The 26,327-nt window shown below is 47.0% G+C and overlaps 1 protein-coding gene across 5 annotated transcripts in view; it reads left to right on the top strand.

Annotated features, from left to right (window-relative positions):
• The window catches only part of LOC137423725 (biotin-dependent 3-methylcrotonyl-coenzyme A carboxylase beta1 subunit), a 71,367-nt gene that overhangs the window by 31,933 nt on the left and 13,107 nt on the right, over positions 1 to 26,327 (top strand). For 3 of the 5 annotated variants that reach the window (XR_013622360.1, XR_010983778.2, XM_068111175.2), the window contains exons 5-8: positions 3,971 to 4,149; positions 4,585 to 4,801; positions 5,484 to 5,575; positions 21,235 to 21,391. Coding sequence is in view for 1 of the 5 variants with exons in the window: in XM_068111175.2 (XP_067967276.1) it covers positions 3,971 to 4,149; positions 4,585 to 4,801; positions 5,484 to 5,575; positions 21,235 to 21,391 (645 nt within the window). In the remaining 4 variants the exon portion in view is untranslated. Of the gene's footprint in view, positions 1 to 3,970; positions 4,150 to 4,584; positions 4,802 to 5,483; positions 5,576 to 21,234; positions 21,392 to 25,886; positions 25,983 to 26,327 lie in introns of all 5 variants that reach the window. The other 2 variants (XR_013622363.1, XR_013622364.1) reach the window with 1 other exon arrangement.

The raw sequence follows: 26,327 nt of genomic DNA, 5'->3' as shown, positions 1-26,327 counted from the left end.
TGGAGGGGAGGGGCAAGGGGGGAGTTTAGGAGGAGAGGGGCAAGGGGGGATTTGGAGGGGAGGGGCAAGGGGGGAGTTTAGGAGGGGAAGGGCAAGGGGGGAGTTCAGGAGTGGAGGGGCAAGGGGGGAGTTTAAGAGTGGAGGGGCAAGGGGGGAGTTTAGGAGTGTAGGTGCAAGGGGGGGGATTTGGGTGGGAGGAGAAAGAGGGGAGTTTAGAAAGTGGATGATTAATGAAAGACGAACATTGATAACAAATTGGGTTTGTTGTGATTTTCAAGTTAGCAATCCGATTCAGAATGATGGAGGAGGGATGGAATGAATGTGAATTTAGACCATGTAGTGAGGGAGACGTATGAGATATTGAATTTCTTTTTTTTGAAGTGGAATGAGTTGGAGAGGAAATTGAGAAAAGCCTTTTAAATAGGAAGAAAAACAGCGTGTTGTAATATACCACTGAATAAAACACTGAAGGGGAAAGGTTAAACATATTTAAATAATATTTAAACAGAACCGTGAACAATCTTATATGCACAAAATACCAACGGGGGGAGAGCCGAGATGGACCACCACGAGTCACGTGAACAGGGCAAACGGTGGATGGCAAGGAGATAATGGGGGCGGGGCGAACAGCACACCTGGACAGAAAATACAGGATGAGACAACAGTACACGTGGAGAAAGGAAAATAAATGTTTTTTGTTTTTTTTTTTGGTTTTTGAGGGGGTGGGGGGTGGGGATTTAGAACGTTAGACAGAGTATTATGTTCGGGGTAGAAGGGAAAAAACTAAGAGCCAAGCAAAACACGCTTAAGTTAACAAACACCGACGGGGGTACAACTACAAGGCCGCACACGAGGAGCAGAACACGATTAATTAATTACGAGTTACAGGAAATTCAAACCAAAACTAACTATAATCAAACAATAACGCATGGACGATAAAATAACGAGTTGAAATTTGACAATCTATCTGGGGAAATGGGGGAGAAACACGTGGTCGAAGAACGAACGAACGAATAAGAATGAATAAACGAATGAGAACAGAGAAGGAAATGTTTTTTTTTTTGTTTTTTTTTAGTTGAGATTTACATAAGGAAGTAGGCTATGGGGTGAAAAGACTGGGAAAACAGAGAACGAAAGTTATTGGATCACAAACGACGGACCGCTGAGAGAAAAACAAAGCCTCAAGGTTGTACAGTGTACACTGACAAGGCCTCAAGACACGACACGAATTAACACGATTTTCAATACAGGTATGAAAGATTTGCACCGAAAATCTTCGTCGGGACACAATATACGTACAATACACCATAAAATAAATACAGTTATAACGAAAATACAAATGGGAACAATTACTTAACTTCAATTTCGATGGAGAGCGTGGAGAGCAAAGAATAAATGAACCCTCGCCAGCAAGACCGGAAACGGAAGTCAACCTATATTTAAACCTATACACCCCTCCACTGCCACTACCTTTCCTCGGAGACCATTTCATGCATTAACCACTCTCTGACTGAAAGACCTCTGCCTTAAAACTGTCCCAACTCTTGTCTTCTTTACCCTCAAACTATGGCTCCTGGTCCTAAAACTGTCCACTCTGCTGAAAATCTCCACTGCACCTATCTTGTCAACGGTCTTCATTTTCTCAAACATCTGTATCGGACGGGCCTCTTGCAATCGCCTCCTTTCCAATGTATAAAATCCTGTCTCCTTCAGCCGTTCCTTATGGCTTAGTCTAACTAGGCCTCAAATCAATCCTGTAGCTCTACACCAAACACTCTTTTTGGCATAAATATGTCCGTCCTTGTTATCATGTTGTACCAACTTATTCTTCTTCTCCTCTTCCCTTTTTAAGGGGTGAGGTTCAATGGTATCAAGCTCCTGCCCTATCTTGACCATGATACTCCTCCACTTCCCTCTGTCCTCAGCCAACTCTCTCCACCCTCCAACCTCCCCCACCTTACTGATATCCCTCTTCATACAATCCTCCCATCTCACCCGCTACCTCTTTTCCTCCTACCTTGTTCCTTCCACCTATCCGCTCTCTTTGCCATTCTTTCTTCTCCCCATCTCAGCCAGGATTTCACCAATCTCCCCATCAAGCTCATCTGTACACCAATCTCCTCTCTCAGTTCCTCCATTCTTCCTCTATTGTCCACCCTCTTCACTTCCACAATCCTCCTAACCCAGTTGTTCTCGCAAACCTGCAGCCTCTGATGTTGTCTCTCTGTCAGTGACACTGCCTGCATACCATAAAGATAGGCCAGCGTTGCACAAGACATCAGAACCTTTCCTTTCAATATCCTTGAAATATTTGTGTGCCATTACTCTCTTTACCCTCCTCCATGCAATGGAACCCACTGGAATCCTCCTCCACACCTCTGCCTCTGACTTACCATCCCCAGTCATTATTTTACCCAGATACTCAAACCTATTTCCTTGTCTGATCTCCTTCCCCTCCAACCTGATATTCATTTATTTCCTTTTGCTGCCCGACCCACATCACCTCAATCTTCTGCATGGTCATTTTCAGGCCATGTTTCTCAAATGCCTCCTTAAACTTCCCCCAGTACTTCCTGCATCTCCCACCCACTCTCCACCACAACAGCCACATCGTCCGCATACAATATCCTCCCCAGCATTCCTTTCATGTTTACCTTCCTGCTTACCAGCTTCATCAGCATGATAAACATCCGTGAGCTGATAGCGCTTCCCTGCCTTAAACTGATATTCACACTGAACTCCTCCGACATCCCAGGACCAACCAAAACTGTTCCCTTCGTTTCCTTATACATCCCTTCCACCAACCTAACTTCTGCTTCCAGCACTCCCATTCATCTCAGTATCGCCATCACCATCTCTCTCGGGACAGTGTCGTCGGCCTTCTCCAGTTCCCCAAATCCCAATGCCATTTCACCTTGCACCTCCAACCTCTTCTCCACCAGCTGTATCAGCATGAACTTCCCATCAGTTGTTCCCCTGCCCTTTCGAAATCCCTGCTGCTCTTCTCAAATCTCCATTGCCACACTCTTCCTTATCCTCCCATCCAAAACTTTTTCCAGCACCTTCATGACATGACAAAAGAGCGTAATGCCCCTGTACTTCCCCGGATCGTGAACATCCGTCCTCTTCTTCCATATTGGCATAATTATCCCTGTTCTCCACTCCTCCTGAATTGAACCATCTCTCATACATACATTCACCAACCTCTTCATCCAACTGAATCCGACTTCTCCTGCTGCAATTATCATCTCTGTGCACACCTCATCAATGCCTGGCGCCCTTTCCTTTTTCATCCTCTTCAATGCCATCCGCCCTTTGTCTTCCACGATCTCCACCAACTCCACTTTCCCCTCCACATAACTCGGTAGCTCCAACTCGTCATGACCAACAATGAACACAATATTCTAAATGAGGCCTCTCTATACTCCTGTACAGTGTTAAAACTACCTCTTTTGATTACCACTTCCAGATTACCACCTCCAGATCCTTCTCCTGTGTGACACATTCCAAGAATGCCCCCTGCATCATATGATCGCTTTTGTTATTATTCTTACTCATACCCAGCACCTTACATTTCTTTATGTTAAACTACATCTGCCAATCTTTTATGGTGTCCAGACCTTCCTGAATATGACCCCCCCCCCATCCCTCCCTATTATCTTCCTTACTTCCAAGCTTTGTATCATCACCAAATTGTTGATGTAAATAATCTTTACTAATAATGGTATCCTGCCAGTCAGACATCTTCCCACTGAAAAAGCATTGTTTGCGTCCTATCATTGAGCCAGTTTCCAATCCCGTTAGTTACCTGACCAGCCGCTCCACACACCCTCACCTTCGCTACCAACCTCCTTAAACGTTACATTATAGGGTCGACACCGATGCTCTATTACAGTTGTGCTATTATTGAATTCAACCTCAACTCCACTTAAAAGTACAAACAAACATGACAGTTTATTAAGGTTTGTAGGTGGCTATCGTGGTTGGCTCCTGCACAGCTGGAGGTGCATACATTCCTACAATGGCCGACGAGGCCGTCATGGTGTCTGGCATTGGCTCGCTCTTCTTGGCTGGGCCACCCCTTGTCCGTGCAGCAACTGGAGAGAACGTGTCAGCTGAGCAGCTTGGTGGAGCTCACCTACATGCCAGGTGTGTGCATGCGCTGTGTTCGGGAAAAGCTGACACTTACAATTGAGCTGTCTATGGAAGGTGCTTTGCAGGTGCCTCATTCTGATGCTTTACAGGTATTTTGTTCTTTTATTGAATAGCATCTTCCGGAGGGGACTTCTAGCTTGCTGTCTTGTCTGCCAATGTTGATTAAATTTCACATTTTGCTTTCAAAAAGAGTTAAACTGGCCATTGTGTTTCAATACTGTGTTCAAGTTATTGATTCCTGCTCCGATGTGTTGACTGCACAGCACTGCAGTAAATGATACAACGTAACAACCAAGTACTGCAGCAGGATGATGTTAGAGAGGAGAATAGTGTGTAAATATAGGATGCGATTATTGGATGATGCGTGCATGATGCGCATTCATCTTCACAATCTTAATGTCCATCCCTTCTTTATTTCTCCCTACTCAGCGTCAGTGGTTGTGTTGATCACTTTGCTGATAATGAGGCTGAGGGGTTCGCAATGGTACGAGCTGCAATTAAGACACTGGCACAAAAGTCCATTAGCCGGAAAGTACCAGGAGGCTCACAGAAAGCGGACAACAACACCGAGCCACCTTTGTACTCAGCAGAGGAGTTATCTGGCCTTGCTCCCAAATCATACAGACATTCGTTGGATCCACGGCTGGTGAGTACATCCTCATTTAAATAATGTAATGAATGCAGAGGCTGTGAGAAGAATGGGTTCTGGTTGCAGTTTTCTCAGCTCCGAGATCTTCCCCAAAAGTTGTTTATAGTACTGGATTTTGTCTTAAACTGTCCTCATTTATTCCCCGTATTGTCAATCATATATTGTACCTGCTCCCATCTTGTCTGTTCTTCGGTACTTGGTTGTTTTGTAATAATATATATTTGGAGTGTGTTTATCTCGGCCTCAGGCCATATGCTCGTGACTCGTAAACCTTCCATGTTCATACTTACTTCTTTCCTCCCCCTTTGCTTTGAACCCAGAAGCTCATCTTTCTCACTCATCTCCCTTTGTCAACTCAAAACCTGTTGATTTTTTTTTTTTAAACAAAAACTCCCTCATTCATTCCTTTCATCACTCATTCCTAATTCGCTCATTCATCATCCTTCTCCCTTTAAATGCTCAACTTGTTTCTTCATCCTTCGTTACTTACAAAATGTGTTTTTATCTCCTGATAAATTATTTTATATGAGCTATGCAGCACATGAACGAACTATTCCATTCGGTGCATTTACCGTATCATTGCGTTTAAGCACTTGACATGATGGAGCAGTGCATAGCTCTTCCAATTGCATTTGTGTTCTTTATTGGTTTGTAATTGCAGTTTATTCCAATTGTTTAGACCATTGCCCGTTTGGTGGATGGCAGCCGTTTGTTTGAATTTAAGTCACGCTATGGTCCAACACTCCTTACCGGGTTCGCTCACATTGACAGGTACAGGATCTCTTTGTCTCTGTTAGTAATACATTTTCGATACATAAATGCGTAAAGGTAGCTGTTTTCAAGATTATCGTAATAATATTGCATGAACTGCTTTTTCCTGTTGAAGAAATGCAAATCAAAAGATAAGTATTTATTTGGAGATGTGCTCTGCCATGAAATTGCATGCATTCGTATTGTTTCGTTTATGGGGGTAAGTAAGAGAATACTGTAGGAAAGGTAGGATTGAATAGAAATAGTATGGACCGTGTGACGTGTAGGAGGATTTTGACGTAATAAGTAGGGAAAATGTAGCTTAAGGTTGTGTTTAAATGTTCATCACATGAGGGATGATGACGTGTTAATTAGTAGTCGGGGTTAAGGTTAATTTCCTCTGTTTGTGATATCCTCTGTGGCCACCCCTAACATTTATAACATCAGCCGGCCATTATTCACGCTCCATGGACACGGAAGGCAAAGACCCTCCCAGGAGAGGTGGAGCTGCCATGGTCAGATGGGCGGGGGAACAGGGCCGGTAGGCCACACCACTCCACCCCCACCCTCCCCCCCCCCCTCACTGCTCTGCCCCTCCTACCGAGTGACGCGTCCGGATGATGTGGGCAGAGCGCGAGGCGAGCTCAAAGAAGCAGCTTCACAATTGGTTCTGACCACCTCGTTGATACTGAAGGAAACAAGGAACAATTACAGAAAGACAGTCCTGAGCTTGTTCGGATATGCAAAGTTGACAACATCGGCACTCTGGCAGATGACAAATGGTCCCAGACTGTCCGAGTCGGTGGCATTGCGAAAATTACCTTCCGTATTGATATGGGTGCGAGGTGCAATATACTTGCACTCAGTGATTTTCAAAGACTACTGGTTGACACTGTACTTCACAAGTCCAATAGAACTCTGAGAACTTACTCCAATCATATCATTCAGCTGGTCGCTTCCACAGATCTTTCCCTGGAATTCAAGTGGAGGTCCGTAATAGCTTCATGCGAGCTGGTCAACCTGGATCAGGAGAACGTCATATTGGGGGAGACCAATGAGAACCTTGGCTTCAGTACTCAATTGAGTTCCCTGGTGGTGGTCCAGTCAGCGGATAATGAATCGGTTCCCCCAGAGCTACCAGACTTTCCTGATATCATCGGTACTTTAGGTACCCTTTCTGGGGTCTACCGAATCAAAATATACCCGGCAGCCAAGGGTGTTGTACATGCTGCACGCTGGAAACCCGCAGTGCTGATGCTTAGAATCATTGAGGAATTGAGCAGAATGGTAGATAGGGGTTTCACAATTCGAGTGTCGGAGCCAACTGAGTTGGTTAGAACCATGAAGATCGCTAATGATAGCTGCAGTTCGCAATGGCAAGCTGAGAATATGTTTGGATTCTAAAGATCTCAACAAGGCCATTAAATGTGAACACTATCCCATTGAGATGGTTGAAGAAGTGGTCACCAACATAGCAGAAGCCAGGTTATTCTCGGTATTGGATGCAAAGAGTGGGTTTCTGCAGATTCTCCTGGATGATGAGTATTCACAACTGACGACCTTCAATACACCGATGGGTCGGTTTCGTTGGCTGAGGTTACCCTTTGCGCTAAAATGTGCCACATATATATTTTAGCCTATCATGGAATCAAATGTTGGATGGAATTGCTGGAGCCACAGCTATCATGGACGATATTTTGATTGCAGGACGAGATCAAATTCATCACGATAGAATTTTAACGCAAGTCATGGAGGGGGCTACAACCGTAACCACAAGTTGAACATGCAAAATTCCAAGGTTCGCCGAAAGGAGGTTCAGTATGTCAGGCATCTACTTACTGCAGACAGACTCATGGCTGACCTCAAGCATTGAAGCTCTCTGTGATATGCCAATTCCACCGAATAAAGAGGGGGTGCGGCATTTCCTCTGATTTTTTTGCTTACCTGGCTAAATGTATTCCCTAACTGAGTGAAGTCTATGCTCCACTATGAGCTTTACTGAAAGCTGATATTATTTTTCACTGGCAACCCGCACAGTGTCAAGCTTTCCGTAACCTATTGGACCTCTGCTGACGGTAGAGATTCATGTGGATGCAAGTCAAAGCGGTCTCAGTGGTGTCTTGATACAGGAGGGAAAGCCTGTTGCATACACTTTGCGTTCCCTCTCGGAGGTGGAACAACGATATGCATGGATAGAAAAATAAATGCTTGCAATCCTCCACGCATGTATGAAATTGCATTGCCACATATTTGGCAAGACATTGACTATTCACGGACCACAATCCACTTCAATAAAATTTCAAAGAAACGCTTCTGTCTGCTCACACGTGCAAGGATGCTGTTACGTCTGCAGTGGTACGATCTTGACGTCATGTATAAAAGAGGTAAAGACATGCAGCTCCCAGATTCACTGTCTCATGCTTATCGGACTCACCAGTTGTCAGGACAGGAAGTCTATCTGGAGCAAGTCTCCATATTAGACTTCATCTCCATCACCAAGGAGAGGTATGCCCAACTACAGGAACATACCCAAGTAGAGTTGCGACACCTGTTAGACGTGCTCCACACTGGATGGCCCAGCTATCGGAATGAAGTTCCCATCCCATTGAGACCACACTAGGACTCAAAGAGTGAGTTAGGTGTCTCCGATGTGATTATCTATATAGGTATGCGTATAGTAGTGCCACCTAGTCTCTGTCAGCACATGCTCTCCATCATCCACAGCTCTCACCTTTGTATTGTAAAGTGCAAACAATGGGCTCTGGAAGTGCTCTGTTGGCCAGCAATGACTCAACATCAAAGATGCAGTAAAAAATTGCACTACATGTTCGGATTACCAAAAAATAAACTTCCTCCTGAACTACTCATACCGATGCAGATTCCAGATTTACCCTTCAACCAGGTCACTGTGGACCTATTCAAATTTGAGTTAAAACTGAAAACTTTAATGATATTATGTGACATTTTGACGTGGAGAAGACCAAGCAGAAGTTCTATCATGAGCAGGTAGTGTGAGAGCAGCCACCTTTCGTTCAGGGTCAGCAAGTCTGCATGGAGCCACTGCCAGGCACGAACAAATGGGTTCCTGGTGAAATCGTACAGGAACATGATTCCCCTAGGTCCTGCGTGCTCCGAGCAGGAAACCGTTTATTCTGCAGGAATCGTCAACATCTCTGATCTTCAAGCAAGCTGGCCAATCACAATGGCTATGTGTACGAACCAGATATTGGAAACCCAAACTATAATGAGCACAGCTTCCTCCCCTTCTCTTGCCACCAGTGCTGATCACCAGAAGATTTCTCCTTTGCCTCCCCTTCTGCCCCCCCCCCTTCCCCTCCCTCCTCACTGTTGTGCTTGATGAGCAGCTCTACGAGCCTGTTCCTTATACTACTTGCTCAGATCGTGTTGTAATACATCTGGGCAAACTGAATCTTTGATTGATTTGCATTCTGAAGGAGAGGAGATGTAATGTGATGCTGTGTGGGTTCCTGTTTCAAGTTTGTAATCTGAATTGTTTTTGCTCATTGTTGTTCATTACTTTTCATGATTAATTATTATTCTGAAGCTGCATATAACTGTTCATTATTATTCTGAAGCTTAATCTCTAAATTTTCATTCTGTTGTTTCTTTTTTGAAATTTAATCTTAAATTATTTTTCATTCTGAAGGAGAGGAGAGGAGATGTAATGTAATACAGTTCCTGCTTCATGTGGTGTGATTGGCTCTGGGTCTTTGAAAATACTGTATATACACTTGTGGCTCAAGAGGGAGGCAGAGCCGTGTGATCTTGAGAGCTTGTGGCCCCTGCTTCGGCCTGTGAATAAACCAGATATGCTACAGTCAGAGGTCATATTAAGTTACAATAATTTAAGAATGGCTGTAGGGATCTCAGTCAAACTTGGTACAGGTATTTATAATGTAAAGATGAACTGATTCGATTTTGGAGTCGACAGGTCAAAGGTCAGCGGTCATGTTAAGTAAAAAATATTGTTACATTTGTGGGGGTAGGTGATGAAATACCATAGTGGAGATAGAACTGTGTAGGGTAGCATTGACCGTTTGCGAGTAGGAAGCCAATGTCGAAGTATGTATGCAGAAAAGCTGTGAACTGAAGGTTGTTTATGTGTTCTTCACACGTGAGGTGAAGACATGCTAATTAGCTCTAGGGTTTAAGACTAATCTCCCTGGTATGTGATTGCCTCCTGTGATTTTTCCCTATGTTTTTACATTTACAAAGCAAGCCATAAAAACAAGCGCTCCATTAACCAACAATAACAACTAAGGTCCATTACACCACGACTACTGGCATAAATGCCGACAGAAATCCGAACATTCCCAATTTGGATAAACCCCGCCCCACCACTGCCGACAGGACCCGAACATTTGCAGATCGACAATTAAAGGATCTTAACTGACAGGCCACACCCCGAGCTTTGTGATTGATCGTGGAGACATGGAATGATTTGACGGAGCTCAGTGATTGGTCGGGATGACGTCACGGAGAGACTTCGAGAACGGAGGAGGAAGAATCTCTCTCGTGCTGGCAATCATCTCGGTCGGTCGCTTTTGTGCTGGCGGTTTCTGGCTCGTGTGTGAGCGTGAGGAGAACGTTGCGGAGCTCGTGTAGACTTTCCAGTTTTGCGATCATGAGGAGGAGGTGTTAGTGGAGGTCTGTGGGTCTGCGTTGTGCTTCCCCGGACGGCAGATGGACCTGAGGGAGAACTGCCCTTAAAATGGGCCTCTCGTTCGTGGCGCTGAGAAACGGCCATCTTGTGCACTTCCCACCTGTGGGGCTTCGAGCTTCAAGGACCAGCACGCTCCTAAAAGCCTCGTTGAGCAAGCTTAGTGCCGGCCGATATAAAAAGAACATCATTTTATTTTCATAATCTTTCCCCTTGTCTGTTTTGTGTGTCTGAATGGAGATGTCTCACCGTAGGAAATAGTCAATTTACCTCACCATTCATTTTATTGCAGCACTTTATTTCATTAAATCAATTATTGTGCATTTCAATTATTGTCGTGTTTCTGTGTCTGTGGGTTTCGGGAATCAACCCGTGTGTTTCGTTCAGGTAAGCACCTCGCCTCTTCCAGTCCTGCGCGCACCATAAAAGTACCACCAATTTTCAGCTTTATTGCCTCGGAGTAAGACCGATCGGTTATCCGTCATCCTGCGGTGTTAATCGTGGGTGACATGACAATATGTTACTGGGCCAAGTTGTGAACTAGTGATGGAATTTTCAACAAAACAAACTTGGTATAAGTATACATGATGCAAAGATGAACTGATTTGGATTATGAAATTAAGAGGTCAAAGGTCAGAGGTAGTCTTGAAAATGTGATAACTTTAGAACAGTTTAAGGGATTTAAATCAAACTTGGTACAAGTATATACAGTCACGTGAAAAAGTAAGTACACCCCATATAAAGTTTTGAATTTTTCAACATATTTCAACATACAGCTATTTGATCTTCATTTCAACAATATTGACAGATAAAGGTGATATAATATCACAAATATCATGAAACATTTACATTTTGTAGTCCATTGTATAATTTAAATAAACATAAATGCAAATTTTGCATGTGAAAAAAGTAAGTACACCCCTACATTTATCACTACTTCAAATACCTAAAATTAGAATCAGGTGCACAAGCTCAGGAGCAAATGATTAGAACATCGCTAGAGAGGATCTTGGAGGAACCTGTCTTATTTAACCTCAGACATTTAGTTTGGTTTGCTCTTTGTTGTTGAAGTGTGCGGCGTCACCATGCCTAGATCAAAAGAGCTCTCTGAGGCCTTCAGAAAGAATATTATAGATGCCTACGAGTCTGGGAAGGGATTTAAAAAGATCTCCAAACAATTTGAAATCAATCATTCAACTGTCCGGAAGATCATCTACAAGTGGAGAAGATTCCAAACAACTGCCAACTTGTTCAGGCCAGGCCGCCCCAGCAAGTTCAGCCCGAAAGCAGACCGCAAGATGCTGAAAGAAGTCTCTAAGAACCCCAGGATGTCATCACGGGACCTACAGGTAGCTCTTGCCACTGTTGATGTCAAAGTGCACGAGTCTCCCATTAGAAAGAGGCTGCACAAATTTGATCTACATGGGAGGTGTGCAAGGAGGAAACCTTTGCTGTCCAGAAAGAACATCAGGGCAAGACTAAAGTTTGCCAATGAACACCGAGGCAAAGACCAGTACTTCTGGAACAATGTGCTCTGGACAGATGAGTCAAAGGTAGAGCTATTTGGCCACAGTACCAGAAGACATGTTTGGCAAAAAACAAAGACAGCATTTGACCACAAGAACCTGATACCAACTATAAAGCATGGTGGTAGAAATATTATGGTTTGGGGAAGCTTTGCTGCATCAGGGCCGAGGCAGCTGACCATCATAGAATCCACTATGAATTCTTCATTGTACCAGAGGGTGCTTGAGGATAATGTGAGGCCATCTGTCCGAAAGTTGAAGCTCAACCGAAGGTGGACCTTGCAACATGACAATGACCCTAAACATACCAGTAAATCCACCAAGGAATGGCTGAAAAGAAAGAAATGGAAGGTTCTGGAATGGCCAAGTCAAAGCCCGGATCTAAATCCCATCGAGATGTTGTGGGGGGATTTGAAATGAGCTGTGCATGCAAGAAACCCCTCAAACATCGCACAGCTGAAAGAATTCTGCATGGAGGAGTGGGAAAAAATTTCTCCCAGTCGACGTCAGAGACTGTAGACAGTTATAAGAAACGCCTACTTGAGGTTGTTTCTGCCAAAGGGGGCAATACCACCTATTAGAGCCAAGGGTGTACTTACTTTTTCCACATGCGAAATTTGCATTTATGTTTATTTAAATTATATAATGGACTACAAAATGTAAATGTTTCATGATATTTGTTATATTATATCACCTTTATCTATCAATATTGTTGAAATGAAGATCAAATAGCTGTATGTTGAAATATGTTGAAAAAGTCAAAACTTTGCATGGGGTGTACTTACTTTTTCATGTGACTGTATAATGATGTACTAATGTGGACGAAGGCATATCCTTTGACGTCGTGATGTCGAATAGTGCCTTTCTAGTTTAAGTAACGACTTGGAATGACGGATCCTGAGTCTGTGGCTGCCTTTGTAGCAGCGCTGCTATATTGTGAACCAGGAGAGATCATGGTGATGACTAGAAGTCCAACAGCCAACCTCTTCCTTTGCTGAATCTGAAAATATGTGGGTCAGTTCTTTTGACGATCCTTCTGGAGTGACAGCGTGAGACTGACATATTTTTTTTTCAGGATGCAAGGACATGTTCCATTTGCCAGACCGCAACATCCAATCAATTTCAGATCACCAACAGAGTGATGCAGCTGTCATCTGTCTAGCAGTGTGATGGGCTAATGTTCGACACAATGTGGTCTTCAAAAAGGAAGAGGTTTCCAGCATATCAGAGAGATCACTTATCGAGATAAGGAAAAACAGGGCTAAAGACAGCCTTGTGGCATTGCAGCTTCCACTATAAAAAAAAAAAAACCACCTTTAGAGGCCATTTTTCCCCGCAAGCGGGGGTTGGCCTTTTTCGGGAACTGTGGTTGTTGTTGTTTTTCGGTCCCCTTTTTGAAGCAATGTTTTACGGCCGGATGCCCTTCCTGACGCCAACCCTTTTTGCCACCTTTAACGACAAGCAGGGAATTACCAGTGAACTGGTACTCAATTTGCCGACCTCGGAAGGATGACAGGCTGAGTCAACCCCCCTGGCGTTAATTCAGCGATTGACCGGGATTCGAACCCAGGATCCTAGGATCCTAAGCCGGCACCCTAGCCGCTAGCCCAACACCAGGGATCCATGTGACCAAGGAATGCGACCGCGAGTTGCCGTAGGTTGTTGCCGTAGGTTCGTCCCACCGGGACCTACGGGACCTACGAACCTACGGCAATCACCCTCCCATCACCCTCCTATCACCCTCCCATCACCCTCTCATCACCCTGCCCCATCACCCTGCCCCATCACCCTGCCCCATCACCCTCCCCCATCACCCTCCCATCGCCCTCCCATCACCCTCCCATCACCCTCCCATCACCCTCCCACCACCCTCTCGTTGGAGGTATTGACTTATTTAGGGTTGGTTTTCTAAGGCTGTAGGCCGCACCTCATTTTGTCGAATAAAGTGGTATTCGGGTCGTTCCGGTATTTGGGACCGCAGGGACAGAAAGTGCAGGTACGGGGTGCTTGGCACTCCCCAGCCGGCCCGCTCTGAAGGTTCGGATCGGGACACCGGGATTCATTCCGGTCGCCCGGTCGGCCCGGAGGTGGGGGTGCGGGGCCTGTCACGGAACGTCAAAACAAACGGCCTGCCGGGGCCGCCCAAAAGTCGGGCGTGAGGGGCGCGTCCACTAATGGAACGCCTCTCGCTTCCCAGATCGAGGGCCACGTGGTCAGGAGAACCTCGTCCCTTCTGGTTGCCCTGCCATCCCACCGGGAGCGCTGGCAGGGTGTACTTCAAACTAAGCTTAAGTGTCAAGTGTTAAGTTCCTCCTTGCCCTCGCAAGGGAAAGGCTAGGGTCAAGCTCTTCCAAATTTCCAAACACTAGAAATCGGATGTCTCAAATTAATTAATTATTTGTTAATACATCTCAGTCACCCGCGACCTCTCTAGCGCGGGCGTCGAACCAGTTCATTTCCGGGCGACCGGGCCGAGTATCGGCCTGGCCGTGGCCGAAGCCGTTGATTCCGCCGTAGCACGCTAACGCGTAGGCTCGCGCGTCCCCGGTCCGCCGGGGCTCCGCGGGTGTGCTACCGTGCCCGGCACTGCTGATCTCTCAAACTTCCGGGAGTAGGTGCCGGTGCCCGGGGACGGAGTTCGCTGTCTAAGCATGGTAGCGCTAGGCCAGTGGGACCGCCGGGACCCACGTGCACTCACAAGTTGTTCTGCGCGTGGGCGGCAGTATCACACCGGGGCGCCCAAACGCTCCCCGGCTAAAGTTCATCCTGAAAGCGCCCACATTGTGCGGACAAACCAAGTCAAGGGCCACGTGGTCAGGAGAACCTCGTCCCTTCCGGTCACACTTTGCCTATCGGCCGGCCTCGAAGACCGAAATTGTGACGGTGTCACCTGAAAAATGGGGAGGGTGATGGGGGAGGGTGATGGCAGGGTGATGGGAGGGTGAGGGATGGGAGGGAGGGGAGGGGAGAAGACGGGGAGGAGGAGGGGAGAAGAGGGGGAGGGGGAGGGGAGAAGAGGGGGATGAGAGTGGAACAGATTTTGGAACACAGCCAGGGGTAAAAGGACACATTGCACCAACTTGCCTCCAGGTTCCCAGCACAGCACCTTCACAATTCATAACAGCATTGGTGATCACAACATCTCCTATCTTTAGATGACAGTCAAAATGATGACATCAAACAACAATATACAATATGCATGGCAATGAAGGAAATTCATGAGACACATGGGGGAGCGGGAGGGGGAGCGGGAGGGTGATGGGAGGGGATGGGAGGGTGATGGGAGGGTGATGGGAGGGTGATGGCAGGGTGATGGCAGGGTGATGGCAGGGTGATGGGAGGGTGATGGGAGGGGGATGGGAGGGTGATGGCAGGGTGATGGGAGGGTGATGGGAGGGTGATGGCAGGGTGATGGGAGGGTCATGGGAGGGTCATGGGAGGGTCATGGGAGGGTGATGAGAGGGTGATGGGAGGGGGATGGGAGGGGGATGGGAGGGGGATGGGAGGAGGGAGGGAGGGGGAGGAGGGAGGGAGGGGGAGGACGGAGGGGTACACATAACCTGGGTGGGTACACATGACCGAAACACGCACCGCCCGTGTCAGACATTATATCATTATATGAGACGCCCAAATATACGAGATGCATCGTCATCGTATATTTGAGGTATATTAAACGAGATGCATCGTCGAAAGTGCAGGTTCTTGGATACTTGGTTCGCTCGTGCCGGTACCGGAGATGCCTCGCCTCGCTTTTGTCGTCGATGGTCGTGAGGAAGGATGACATCCCAAGTAGGTAAGCGAAGGACGTCTTCTGTATTGGACAGGAAGGTCCCGTGCTTGTACGTCGGATGCCATGCGTAGGGTAGGGTAGGATGCCCGAGGCAAATACGGCGAATGCTAAAGGGTGCAACAGGTAAATTCCACATTGCCGTGGCACCTCGAGTCGCACATCATGTACGGACACAGACAGCACGCGGTGAGGAAACAGCGAGAGCGCAACCAACGCGGTGACAGCGAGTGGCCATCGGCGAAAGCAATTGAACCTGTGCAGCCGTACTCGTGCTCATACTGTCGCCCGCTCAATCGGAGGAGAGTTATTACCGACGTGACGCGGCAAGTGGGGAGACATCGTCGGAGTGACGAGCGAACTTGTGGAGGATGCGTGGTGGTGGGTACGCGAGTCGGCCGGTTTACCTAGGACCGAACCGACGAGCCGATGGAGGGAGGGAGCGAGCGACGAATTCCCATCCTTCGGCGGAGGGCCTTTCGGCGAGCGACTCAGTTTGGGCGGCGAGCACTTGGTTTGAGGGGCCGTCACAATTTCTCGGGTGACACCGTCACAATTTCGGTCTTCGAGGCCGGCCGATAGGCACAGTGTGACCGGAAGGGACGAGGTTCTCCTGACCACGTGGCCCTTGACTTCGTTTGTCCGCACAATGTGGGCGCTTTCAGGATGAACTTTAGCCGGGGAGCGTTTGGGCGCCCCGGTCTGATACTGCCGCCCACGCGCAGAACAACTTGTGAGTGCACGTGGGTCCCGGCGGTCCCACTGGCCTAGCGCTACCATGTTTAGACAGTGAACTCCGTCCCCGGGCACCACGTCTGACTCTCTTATTCAGGGAGCATGGCGACGTGGGCACGGTAGGACACCTGCGGAGCCCCGGCGGACCAGGGACGCGCGAGCCTACGCATTAGCGTGCTACGGCGGAATCAACGGCTTCGGCCACGGCCGAGCCGATACTCGGCCCGGTCGCCCGGAAATGAACTGGTTCGACGCCCGCGCTAGAGAGGTCGCGGGCGACTGAGATGTATTAACAAATTAGTTAATTAATTTGAGACGTCCGATTTCTAGTGTTTGGAAATTTGGAAGAGCTTGACCCTAGCCTTTCCCTTGCGAGGGCAAGGAGGAATTTAACACTTGACAATTAAGCTTAGTTTGAAGTACACCCTGCCAGCGCTCCCGGTGGGACGGCAGGGCAACCAGAAGGGACGAGGTTCTCCTGACCACGTGGCCCTCGATCTGGGAAGCGAGAGGCGTTCCATTAGTGGACGCGCCCCTCACGCCCGACTTTTGGGCGGTCCCGGCAGGCCGTTTGTTTTGACGTTCCGTGACAGGCCCCGCACCCCCACCTCCGGGCCGACCGGGCGACCGGAATGAATCCCGGTGTCCCGATCCGAACCTTCAGAGCGGGCCGGCTGGGGAGTGCCAAGCACCCCGTACCTGCACTTTCCGTCCCTGCGGTCCCAAATACCGGAACCACCCGAATACCACTTTATTCGACAAAATGAGGTGCGGCCTACAGCCTTAGAAAACCAACCCTAAATAAGTCAATACCTCCAACGACACAGGTGCGCATTCGTGCTGCGTGACGTGGTGACGTCATCGCGCTTTCACCTTAAAAGACTTATTTGATATCTTGATATAAGCCTTAGAAAACCAACCCTAGAGAAGTCAAATGGTCCAATAAAGGGTGATGGGAGGGTGATGGCAGGGTGATGGGAGGGTGGTGGGAGGGTGATGGGAGGGTGATGGCAGGGTGATGGGAGGGTGATGGGAGAGTGATGGGAGGGTGATGGGAGGGTGATGGCAGGGTGATGGGAGGGTGATGGGAGGGTGATGGCAGGGTGATGGGAGGGTGATGGGAGGGTGATGGGGGAGGGTGATGGGGGAGGGTGATGGGGGAGGGTGATGGGGGAGGGTGATGGGAGGGTGATGGGAGGGTGCAATAATCCGGTGCAATAATCGAAAACCGATTCAAAATGGCCCCTCGCTACGATTTTCCACGATCACATTTTATTTTCACCACTTCAAGTCGACTGAATTTCACCAAATAAGATACCACATTCGATGCACTGATGTCATTTTTACGGCAAAAGTGAAAACAGATTTTAATTTGGAAATAAAATGAAAGCGTACACAATGGACCCATTCGTGCCGCGTGACGTGGTGACGTCATCGCGCTTTCATCTTAAAAGACATTTGATATAAGTTAATATTTTGATATAAGCCTTAGAAAACCAACCCTATAGAAGTCAGTACCTCCAACGACACAGGCGCGCATTCGTGCCGCGTGACGTGGTGACGTCATCGCGCTTTCATCTTAAAAGACATTTGATATGTTAATATTTTGATATAAGCCTTAGAAAACCAACCCTATAGAAGTCAGTACCTCCAACGACACAGGCGCGCATTCGTGCCGCGTGACGTGGTGACGTCATCACACTTTCACCTCAAAAGACCCATTTGATATAAGTTAATATTTTGATATGTCTTAGAAAACCAACCCTATATAAGTCAATACCTCCAACGATACAGGTGCGCATTCATGCCGCGTGACGTGGTGACGTCATCGCGCTTTCACCTCAAAAGATTTATTTGATATAAGTTAATATTTTGAATAACTCGGTCAATACCAGTCCGAATTTCGCCAAATAAAGGTTCCCGTTATCCACAGATACCCCTGTATCCTCCTAGAGGCGAAGTCAGGATGAATTTCGCAAAAAATAAATTCCTTCGGCAACGAAAATTTAGCATGGGGTTTTCCTCTGTAAATTTACCCTGAAGTAATTTTACCGAAAATCCTGGAAATTTCGCGGGGCCAGTTTCTGTCGAGTGTTAAGACGTACTAGCGACTGCGAAATCCGGAATCAGAATTAAAATCCGAGCCTCCGTTAGCTCTAAGGGCCCCCCAAAACAAATCGCATATATTCCTAATGAAAAAACTTCGAAGCTCCTAAATCCCGAATCTCAGACCATCCGATGTCAATCCATATATCCACACCTCGCTACGAACGTTATGCATCTAATGATAAGCATAAGAACCATCAAAAAATATTTTAAAACCACTTTATTGGACAAAATGAGGTGCGGCCTAGCATCTAGTCGAGACCAAGTCACCCAGGCCGACCACCCATTCCGACCCCAAATTCCTCATCGACGATAACTAAACAATATATTATATGACTCGCACCGTACATACCTCCTTCTAGATCTTGTTCTTGTCTTGATATACTCACTCAGACTCACCCTATCACGACTGAGTCCTCTCAGCTCTTCCAAATGGCGTCCGCTCCGCCTCGTGTCCAGTCCAACTCCGAGCTCTTCTTCTTCGAAAGACCTTCGACACTCGTGGCGGGGGCGTGATGACGTCACTGCGCTTCAGTCTTAGAAAACTAAGGGCGTGATGACGTCACTGCGCTTCAGTCTTAGAAAACTAAGTTTTATATAAGTTAATATTTTCAATAACTCCTAGAGGCGAAGTCGGGATGAATTTCATAATAAAAATAAAGTCCTTCGGCGACGGAAATTTAACCCGGCGTTTTCCTATGTAACTTTACCCTGAGGTAATTTTACCAAAAATCCCCGAAATTTCACGGGTCCAGCCCTATTGAGTGCCTGCGGCCACTCAAGTCCCCCCACAGAGTCGGGCTAGAGTCAAGCTCAAAAGGGTTTTCTTTCCCCACTGATTCCGCCAAGCCCGTTCCCTTGGCTGTGGGTTCGCTGGATAGTAGATAGGGACAGTGAGGATCTCGTTCATCCATTCATGCGCGTCACTGTTTAGATGACGAAATGAATGAGTTCATTCATTTTCGCTGCATGATTTTTCGGGTGACACCGTCACAATTTCGGTCTTCGAGGCCGGCCGATAGGCACAGTGTGACCGGAAGGGACGAGGTTCTCCTGACCACGTGACCCTTGACTTGGTTTGTCCGCACAATGTGGGCGCTTTCAGGATGAACTTTAGCCGGGGAGCGTTTGGGCGCCCCGGTCTGATACTGCCGCCCACGCGCAGAACAACTTGTGAGTGCACGTGGGTCCCGGCGGTCCCACTGGCCTAGCGCTACCATGTTTAGACAGCGAACTCCGTCCCTGGGCACCACGTCTGACTCTCTTATTCAGGGAGCATGGCAACGTGGGCACGGTAGGACACCCGCGGAGCCCCGGCGGACCAGGGACGCGCGAGCCTACGCGTTAGCATGCTACGGCGGAATCAACGGCTTCGGCCACGGCCGAGCCGATACTCGGCCCGGTCGCCCGGAAATGAACTGGTTCGACGCCCGCGCTAGAGAGGTCGCGGGCGACTGAGATGTATTAACAAATTAGTTAATTAATTTGAGACGTCCGATTTCTAGTGTTTGGAAATTTGGAAGAGCTTGACCCTAGCCTTTCCCTTGCGAGGGCAAGGAGGAACTTAACACTTGACACTTAAGCTTAGTTTGAAGTACACCCTGCCAGCGCTCCCGGTGGGACGGCAGGGCAACCAGAAGGGACGAGGTTCTCCTGACCACGTGGCCCTAGATCTGGGAAGCGAGAGGCGTTCCATTAGTGGACGCGCCCCTCACGCCCGACTTTTGGGCGGCCCCGGCAGGCCGTTTGTTTTGACGTTCCGTGACAGGCCCCGCACCCCCACCTCCGGGCCGACCGGGCGACCGGAATGAATCCCGGTGTCCCGATCCGAACCTTCAGAGCGGGCCGGCTGGGGAGTGCCAAGCACCCCGTACCTGCACTTTCCGTCCCTGCGGTCCCAAATACCGGAACCACCCGAATACCACTTTATTCGACAAAATGAGGTGCGGCCTACAGCCTTAGAAAACCAACCCTAAATAAGTCAATACCTCCAACGAGAGGGTGGCGGGAGGGTGATGGCAGGGTGATGGGAGGGTGATGGGAGGGTGATGGGAGGGTGATGGCAGGGTGATGGGAGGGTGATGGGAGGGTGATGGCAGGGTGATGGGGGAGGGTGATGGGGCAGGGTGATGGGGCAGGGTGATGGGGCAGGGTGATGAGAGGGTGATGGGAGGGTGATGGGAGGGTGCAATAATCCGGTGCAATAATCGAAAACCGATTCAAAATGGCCCCTCGCTACGACCCTCCACGATCACATTTTATTTTCACCACTTCAAATCGACCGAATTTCACCAAATAAGATACCACATTCGATGCACTGATGTCATTCTTACGGCAAAAGTGAAAACAGATTTTAATTTGGAAATAAAACGAAAGCGTGCACAATGGACCCATTCGTGCCGCGTGACGTGGTGACGTCATCGCGCTTTCATCTTAAAAGACATTTGATATAAGTTAATATTTTGATATAAGCCTTAGAAAACCAACCCTATAGAAGTCCACTATGATGTTCACAATGAAGTTCCACTGTGATGTTTGTGTTCACACCACTATGAAGTTGCACTATGATGGAATGAAAATGAAGGAAAGGAGAGGAGACAGTACCAATGATACTCCACTCTGGCATATTGGGAGAATTCTTCAGGGGTCTGGTATTGCCCGTTACGGAGACCGTGTTTGTTGCAATATATGAATCTCAATCATTCTCTATCAACCATATTCCCTCATTTTTGCTTTCCATAACAAATGTAACACCTATTGTATTACGTCTGTGCACCTTGTCACCTTCCTTTTGTGTTTTTCCATCCAACCTCTATGCTCGTTTGTTCATCCCAATTTCTGACAGTTGGCCATTGGGAATACTGGCAAACTACGGAGAATTAACTTATGCAGCTGCTCTTAAAGGATCACACTTTGTTCGACTATGTGAGCAAGCAGAAATACCTATTCTCTTCCTCACGCACACAGCACCACCCCCCAGCCGTCCACTGGACATCACAACGGTAATACGTCCGTGTACAGAGCGAGCCCCCAGCCCCTGCTTGACCTCGTTTTAAAATGATCCTCACAGTGCCTGGGGTTGAATGTTCTTTTTTTGGAGTATTTTGCAGTGCGGTGCTTTGTCGTTGTTTGTCTTTTTCATACAAGAGATCTAGGCTTATGGAAGGGTGACGTTGTAGGGTAGAAAGACAAAATATTCACAGTGGGACAATGGGGCCACTGTTCGACAAAACGAGCAACGGAAAGGGGAGACAGAGACACACAAAACATGGTAACCTGCAAATAGCATGATATGAAATGCAATGTTTGGTCAGAAACAAAGAATTACTAGAACGGCACTCGGAGTGCCTACCTCTGTCAGGCTGAACACTGAACAGTTTACGTTTTGTATCCCACTAAGCCTGGTGTTGGCTTAGCGGTTAGGGTGCCGGCTTGGGATCCTAGGATCCTGGGTTCGAATCCCGGTCGATCGTTGAATTAACGTTAGGGGGGTTGACTCAGCCTGTCATCCTTCCGAGGTCGGTAAATTGAGCACCAGCTTGCTGGGATGAATGATCCCGGGGTGTACCCCGGTTTGGAATAGGTACACCGTATCCCTGCGCACCGTAAGAGGTGACCAAGGGTTGGCGTCAGGAAGGGCATCCGGCCATAAAAAAAAACAATTCCTCAAACAGGGAACCATGATTATCATGGGGCCCGCAAGGCTAACCCCCGCGCTAGCGGGGAAAATGGCCTTAAAACGATCATTCATTTATCCCACTGATAGGCCAGATCTGGATATGAACCAAAATTTAATTGGCTTTTTCTTGTCGTCTGACCAACTCATCCACCAAGTTTTGTCATAAGTCGTCCACAACTTTTTGAAATGTCTTGCTATATATCATTTTTAGCCCCATCTTTCAATGGCTAAGAATCACTTAAACAATTCTCGCACCTGGATCATGATCTTCCCCAAAATCAAATAAATTTGTCTATGAGACTCCCAACCTGTCCACCACAATCAATCAGCACACCCAATCTGATGCAAACTTCAGGACATTCGTTATCAGAGATGGATTCCTGTTAACGGATGACCACAGGTGCTTTTCCAAGATTGTTGTAAGCCTTTATTCGATAAAATGGAGTCTTTTCCTCATTGTGGCTTTGAGCGAGGAAAGTAATTTTGCCATGCATCGGATTGTTCATGTCCTACCGACAGCAGATGCTTCTGGTTCATGGGAGTCGTGGGAGTTCCTTGAAGATTTTGAGCGAGCAATATGGTCATGGTTATGTGATTTCTGTTCCAGGATGCTAATTAACCCTCAGTGTGTCTGAGTGTGCAAAATGAACTGGAAATTAAATTGCTCATTTGAAGTGGTGATGCTTCCTTACATCAGCATTTAACTAGGGATGATTAGCTCACCTGGAACGAAGTTCAGGGGAGCTTACGCGATGGTGTGTCGCCCGTCCGTAAATACTTACAACTTTTTCTCTGAAACCGCTGAAGGGATTGTGACCAAACTTGGCACAAGTGATACTTGTTATGTTGTGACTAAAGTTTGTTCACGGCATTAAAAAATATATATGTCGAAGGGCGTGTACCTGAGGTCAAAGTGGATCCAGGTTTTACCCCCCAAAATAGGCATTTGCTTTTTCCTCTGAAACTACACACACTATTTCGATTAAACTTGACCACAACCTTCATCATCATCACCCATCACTTCATCACCCAATGTTTGTTCAAGGCATGAGAAAAAGTTGGGTCTGAGGAGGTATACAGGGTTGAGGGTTGGAGGGGGCAACTCCTCCCTCCCCCAACCTTCATCAAAAATAGGTATTTTTTTGTTTGTTTAAAGTCTTATGATTATGTTAGTATAATTCTACATGCTGCCCTGTCTTCTAGCAACCATTTAAATTGGTTTAAAATACCTTTAGTCAGTGCAGTATACTGTTTTTTCTACCAGGTGAGCACCAGTGGTATTGCCCCTGTGTTTTTTGTTTTGCTATGCTGTGGCGTAAACACTTTAATTAGGACCTGAGTGTCTTGTTTATTTACAGATGTAATGGAATTCATCCAAGACCTCATTCACAGAAGTGAGGCTTCATTGAAATCGATTCACACAATTCCTAGGCACACAAGCAATTAACGTATTAGCTATTGAATCGTATAAAGTACAAGTACAAAGTTTACTCAAGCATAGTAAAGTGCGTATCAAAAAAAAGGTAATCCGAATTCAAGGGGTTAATATGCAAAGGTTATTTAGTTTGACAATTTACTTGTGGTTTACCAATTATGAGGAGATCCTCTGCTTTCCTTTGATGCCTTTCATGCATCATTGCTGTCACACATGACCGAGTACATGGTCATTGAAAATGACAAGTTCAAATCGCATTTTTACACGTTTGGCTGATCGGTGCAAGACAGTTTTAAATGGACGCATTACTTGTCGACTGCCAAGTTGATTATGTAAAATTGTTAAGCTGGTCTGGTAATCGTCAGTTGCGTCATCCTTTGTTTAAGATGGGTATTTAAGATGGGCCTACAGTGTATGGGTTTAGAGACAGTCAGATTCATTTAAAAGATGGTCAACTTACGACTGAACAGCGGACCTTTGTGGTTACAACCTTTCACCAAACTGGAAGTTTGCAGCGAACTCGTGATGCATTCGAGGAACGTTTCCCAGAACGGGAGCCTCCAGCAGCCAAAACCATCTGGGTGAATGTTAGAAAATACCAAGAGCATGGCACTAGCCTCAACCGCAGCAAGGAGAATTCTGGTAGGAGGCGCACTGGGCGATCGGAAATGAACATTGCAGCAGTAAGGCAGCAAGTTTTGGAGCATCCTCGGGATACCAGCGCAATAAGAAATGGGACGGGATTGCCTTGGGCAACATTCAACCGAATCACAAGACTGGACCTCCACCAACATCCATATCGGATTCACATCCGGCATCAACTTACACCAGGGGATTTTGCCAGGAGGCTGGTGCTTGCCGGATGGTTGATAGCACGTTGCTAAGCAGATGTCAATTTCCTGCGGTATCTCGTTATCGGCGACGAAGCTGCTTTCGCCATGGACGGCAGGGTCAATACTCATAATGTTCTTGAATATGCACCGACAGGACAACCCCCGGAATTTAATTTTGACACCAACATGAATCGACAAAAGTGGACTGTTTGGTTGGGACTTTGTGGAAGTGGTCAGGTGATCGGACCATTTTTCTTTCAAAGGAATGTCAATGGTAACAGGTATCTGCAGATGATCAATGATGAAGTTTTACCGCAGCTGGAGGAGAACTTTGAGCGACAGGTTCGTGGTGTCTTCAGATATCTCTGGTGGGCCCAAGACGGCGCCCCAGCACATCGTCTTATCACTGTCTGAGATTGACTGAGGGACTCTTTGGAGACCGAGTCATCGCCCTCAACCATGCAGTGGAATGGCCGCCAAGATCACCTGACCTCACACCATGTGATTATTTCCTTTGGGGACATATAAAGAACAAGGTGTTCGTAACTCCTCCCCGTGATCTTGACGAATTGCAGGGCCGTATTCGACATGAAGTGGATGCTTTGCGCAATGACCCGGCTATGGTGAGAGGAGCAGTTCAGGGCATGCTCCGCTGCTGTGAGCTTTGTGTTGAAAGGGGAGGTGGATATGTTGAAGGTGTGGGTGCATAAAGGCCAATCATTCCTGAGGAAAGTTCACATCTGACGTTCATTTTGCACCAATTTTCCTGACCTGCATCGATAAGACAAACTTATAAAAATGCGATTTGAACTTGTCATTTTCAATGAACATGTACTCAGTCATGTGTGACAGCAATGATGCATGGAAGGTATCAATGGAAAGCTGAGGATCTCCTCTTAATTAGTAAGCCACATGTAAATTGTCAAAATAAATAACCTTTGCATATTAACCCCTTGAATTCGGATTACCTTTTTTTTGATATGCACTGTATAAAGACCGAGCCATCGATCTGGTCTTACGAAGCAGCGCAGACCAGAACATGGTGCGTTTAGAACGCATAATTCTCTCTTCACACATAAAGAGCGCTCGACTATATATATATATGTATATATATATATATATATATACATCCAGCACGCATTAGATCACACCCCCCCCCCCCACCTCTTCTTCTTCTTCTTCTTCAGTTTCACAACAACAGATATGATTGATTTTAAAATATATTTTTAAACGGGTTACACTGCCTCGTTGGGTCAAGTCTAGGACGAGTAGTGCACCACAGGCCTACAGTTATATTGCCTGTAGTATTGGATTACAGCGTAGCGTTAGAGCTGTAGTACGAAATGTAGTTTTAATAGCTAAATATATGCATACTAGGCCTGCTCCAAAATGATTGGTAACTTTCATGTCTGCATTTACAAACCACCATGGTGAATAAGTAAGTTCTTGGTTGCAGCTGCCACCGTGGGTTAGAAATTTGATTGGCAAGAATGCAAGTTGGGTCACCCAATCATGATCGGGTTACTTAGATCTGGCCATGTGTGAAGCAGGCAGGTTCGAGGTCTCGACCGGCTGAACACGCACGTGCAGTTAAAGCCTTGCCCCTCTCCTGGCCGAGAGAGTAGCGTACCAACGCCCGAGCCAAGGTGAGATGAGCTGGGCATACGTTACATCATGCATGATGCAAGGTCACTGAAGGCACCCTTATTCCATGTTTTTACATCAATTTGATTAAGAATTGAACGTTTTTATTTTCTTGTGAAGCTTTCGCCTGTGAAAACGATGTGGTGCAGCAAATTTTGGGGAAATTGACCTAGGGGTTTGGAAAAGTACCAGGGATAAATAAACAGATGTGTGTGCCTAATGTAACTTAGTCAGTCTCCTCAAATGGAGGAGCAGTACTGTGAGATGAATTCCCAAGAGGTTCGTCCACACCGTGCAGTGCAGTTAGAATTAATAAATTAAGCCGTGTCGTGGTTTTAACATGCACA

This window comes from Myxine glutinosa, chromosome 1, assembly GCF_964187855.1.
Source record: "Myxine glutinosa chromosome 1, kmMyxGlut1.1, whole genome shotgun sequence".
Classification (NCBI taxonomy): Eukaryota; Metazoa; Chordata; class Myxini; order Myxiniformes; family Myxinidae; genus Myxine; species Myxine glutinosa.
This window is presented reverse-complemented; position numbering and strand designations above follow the sequence as displayed.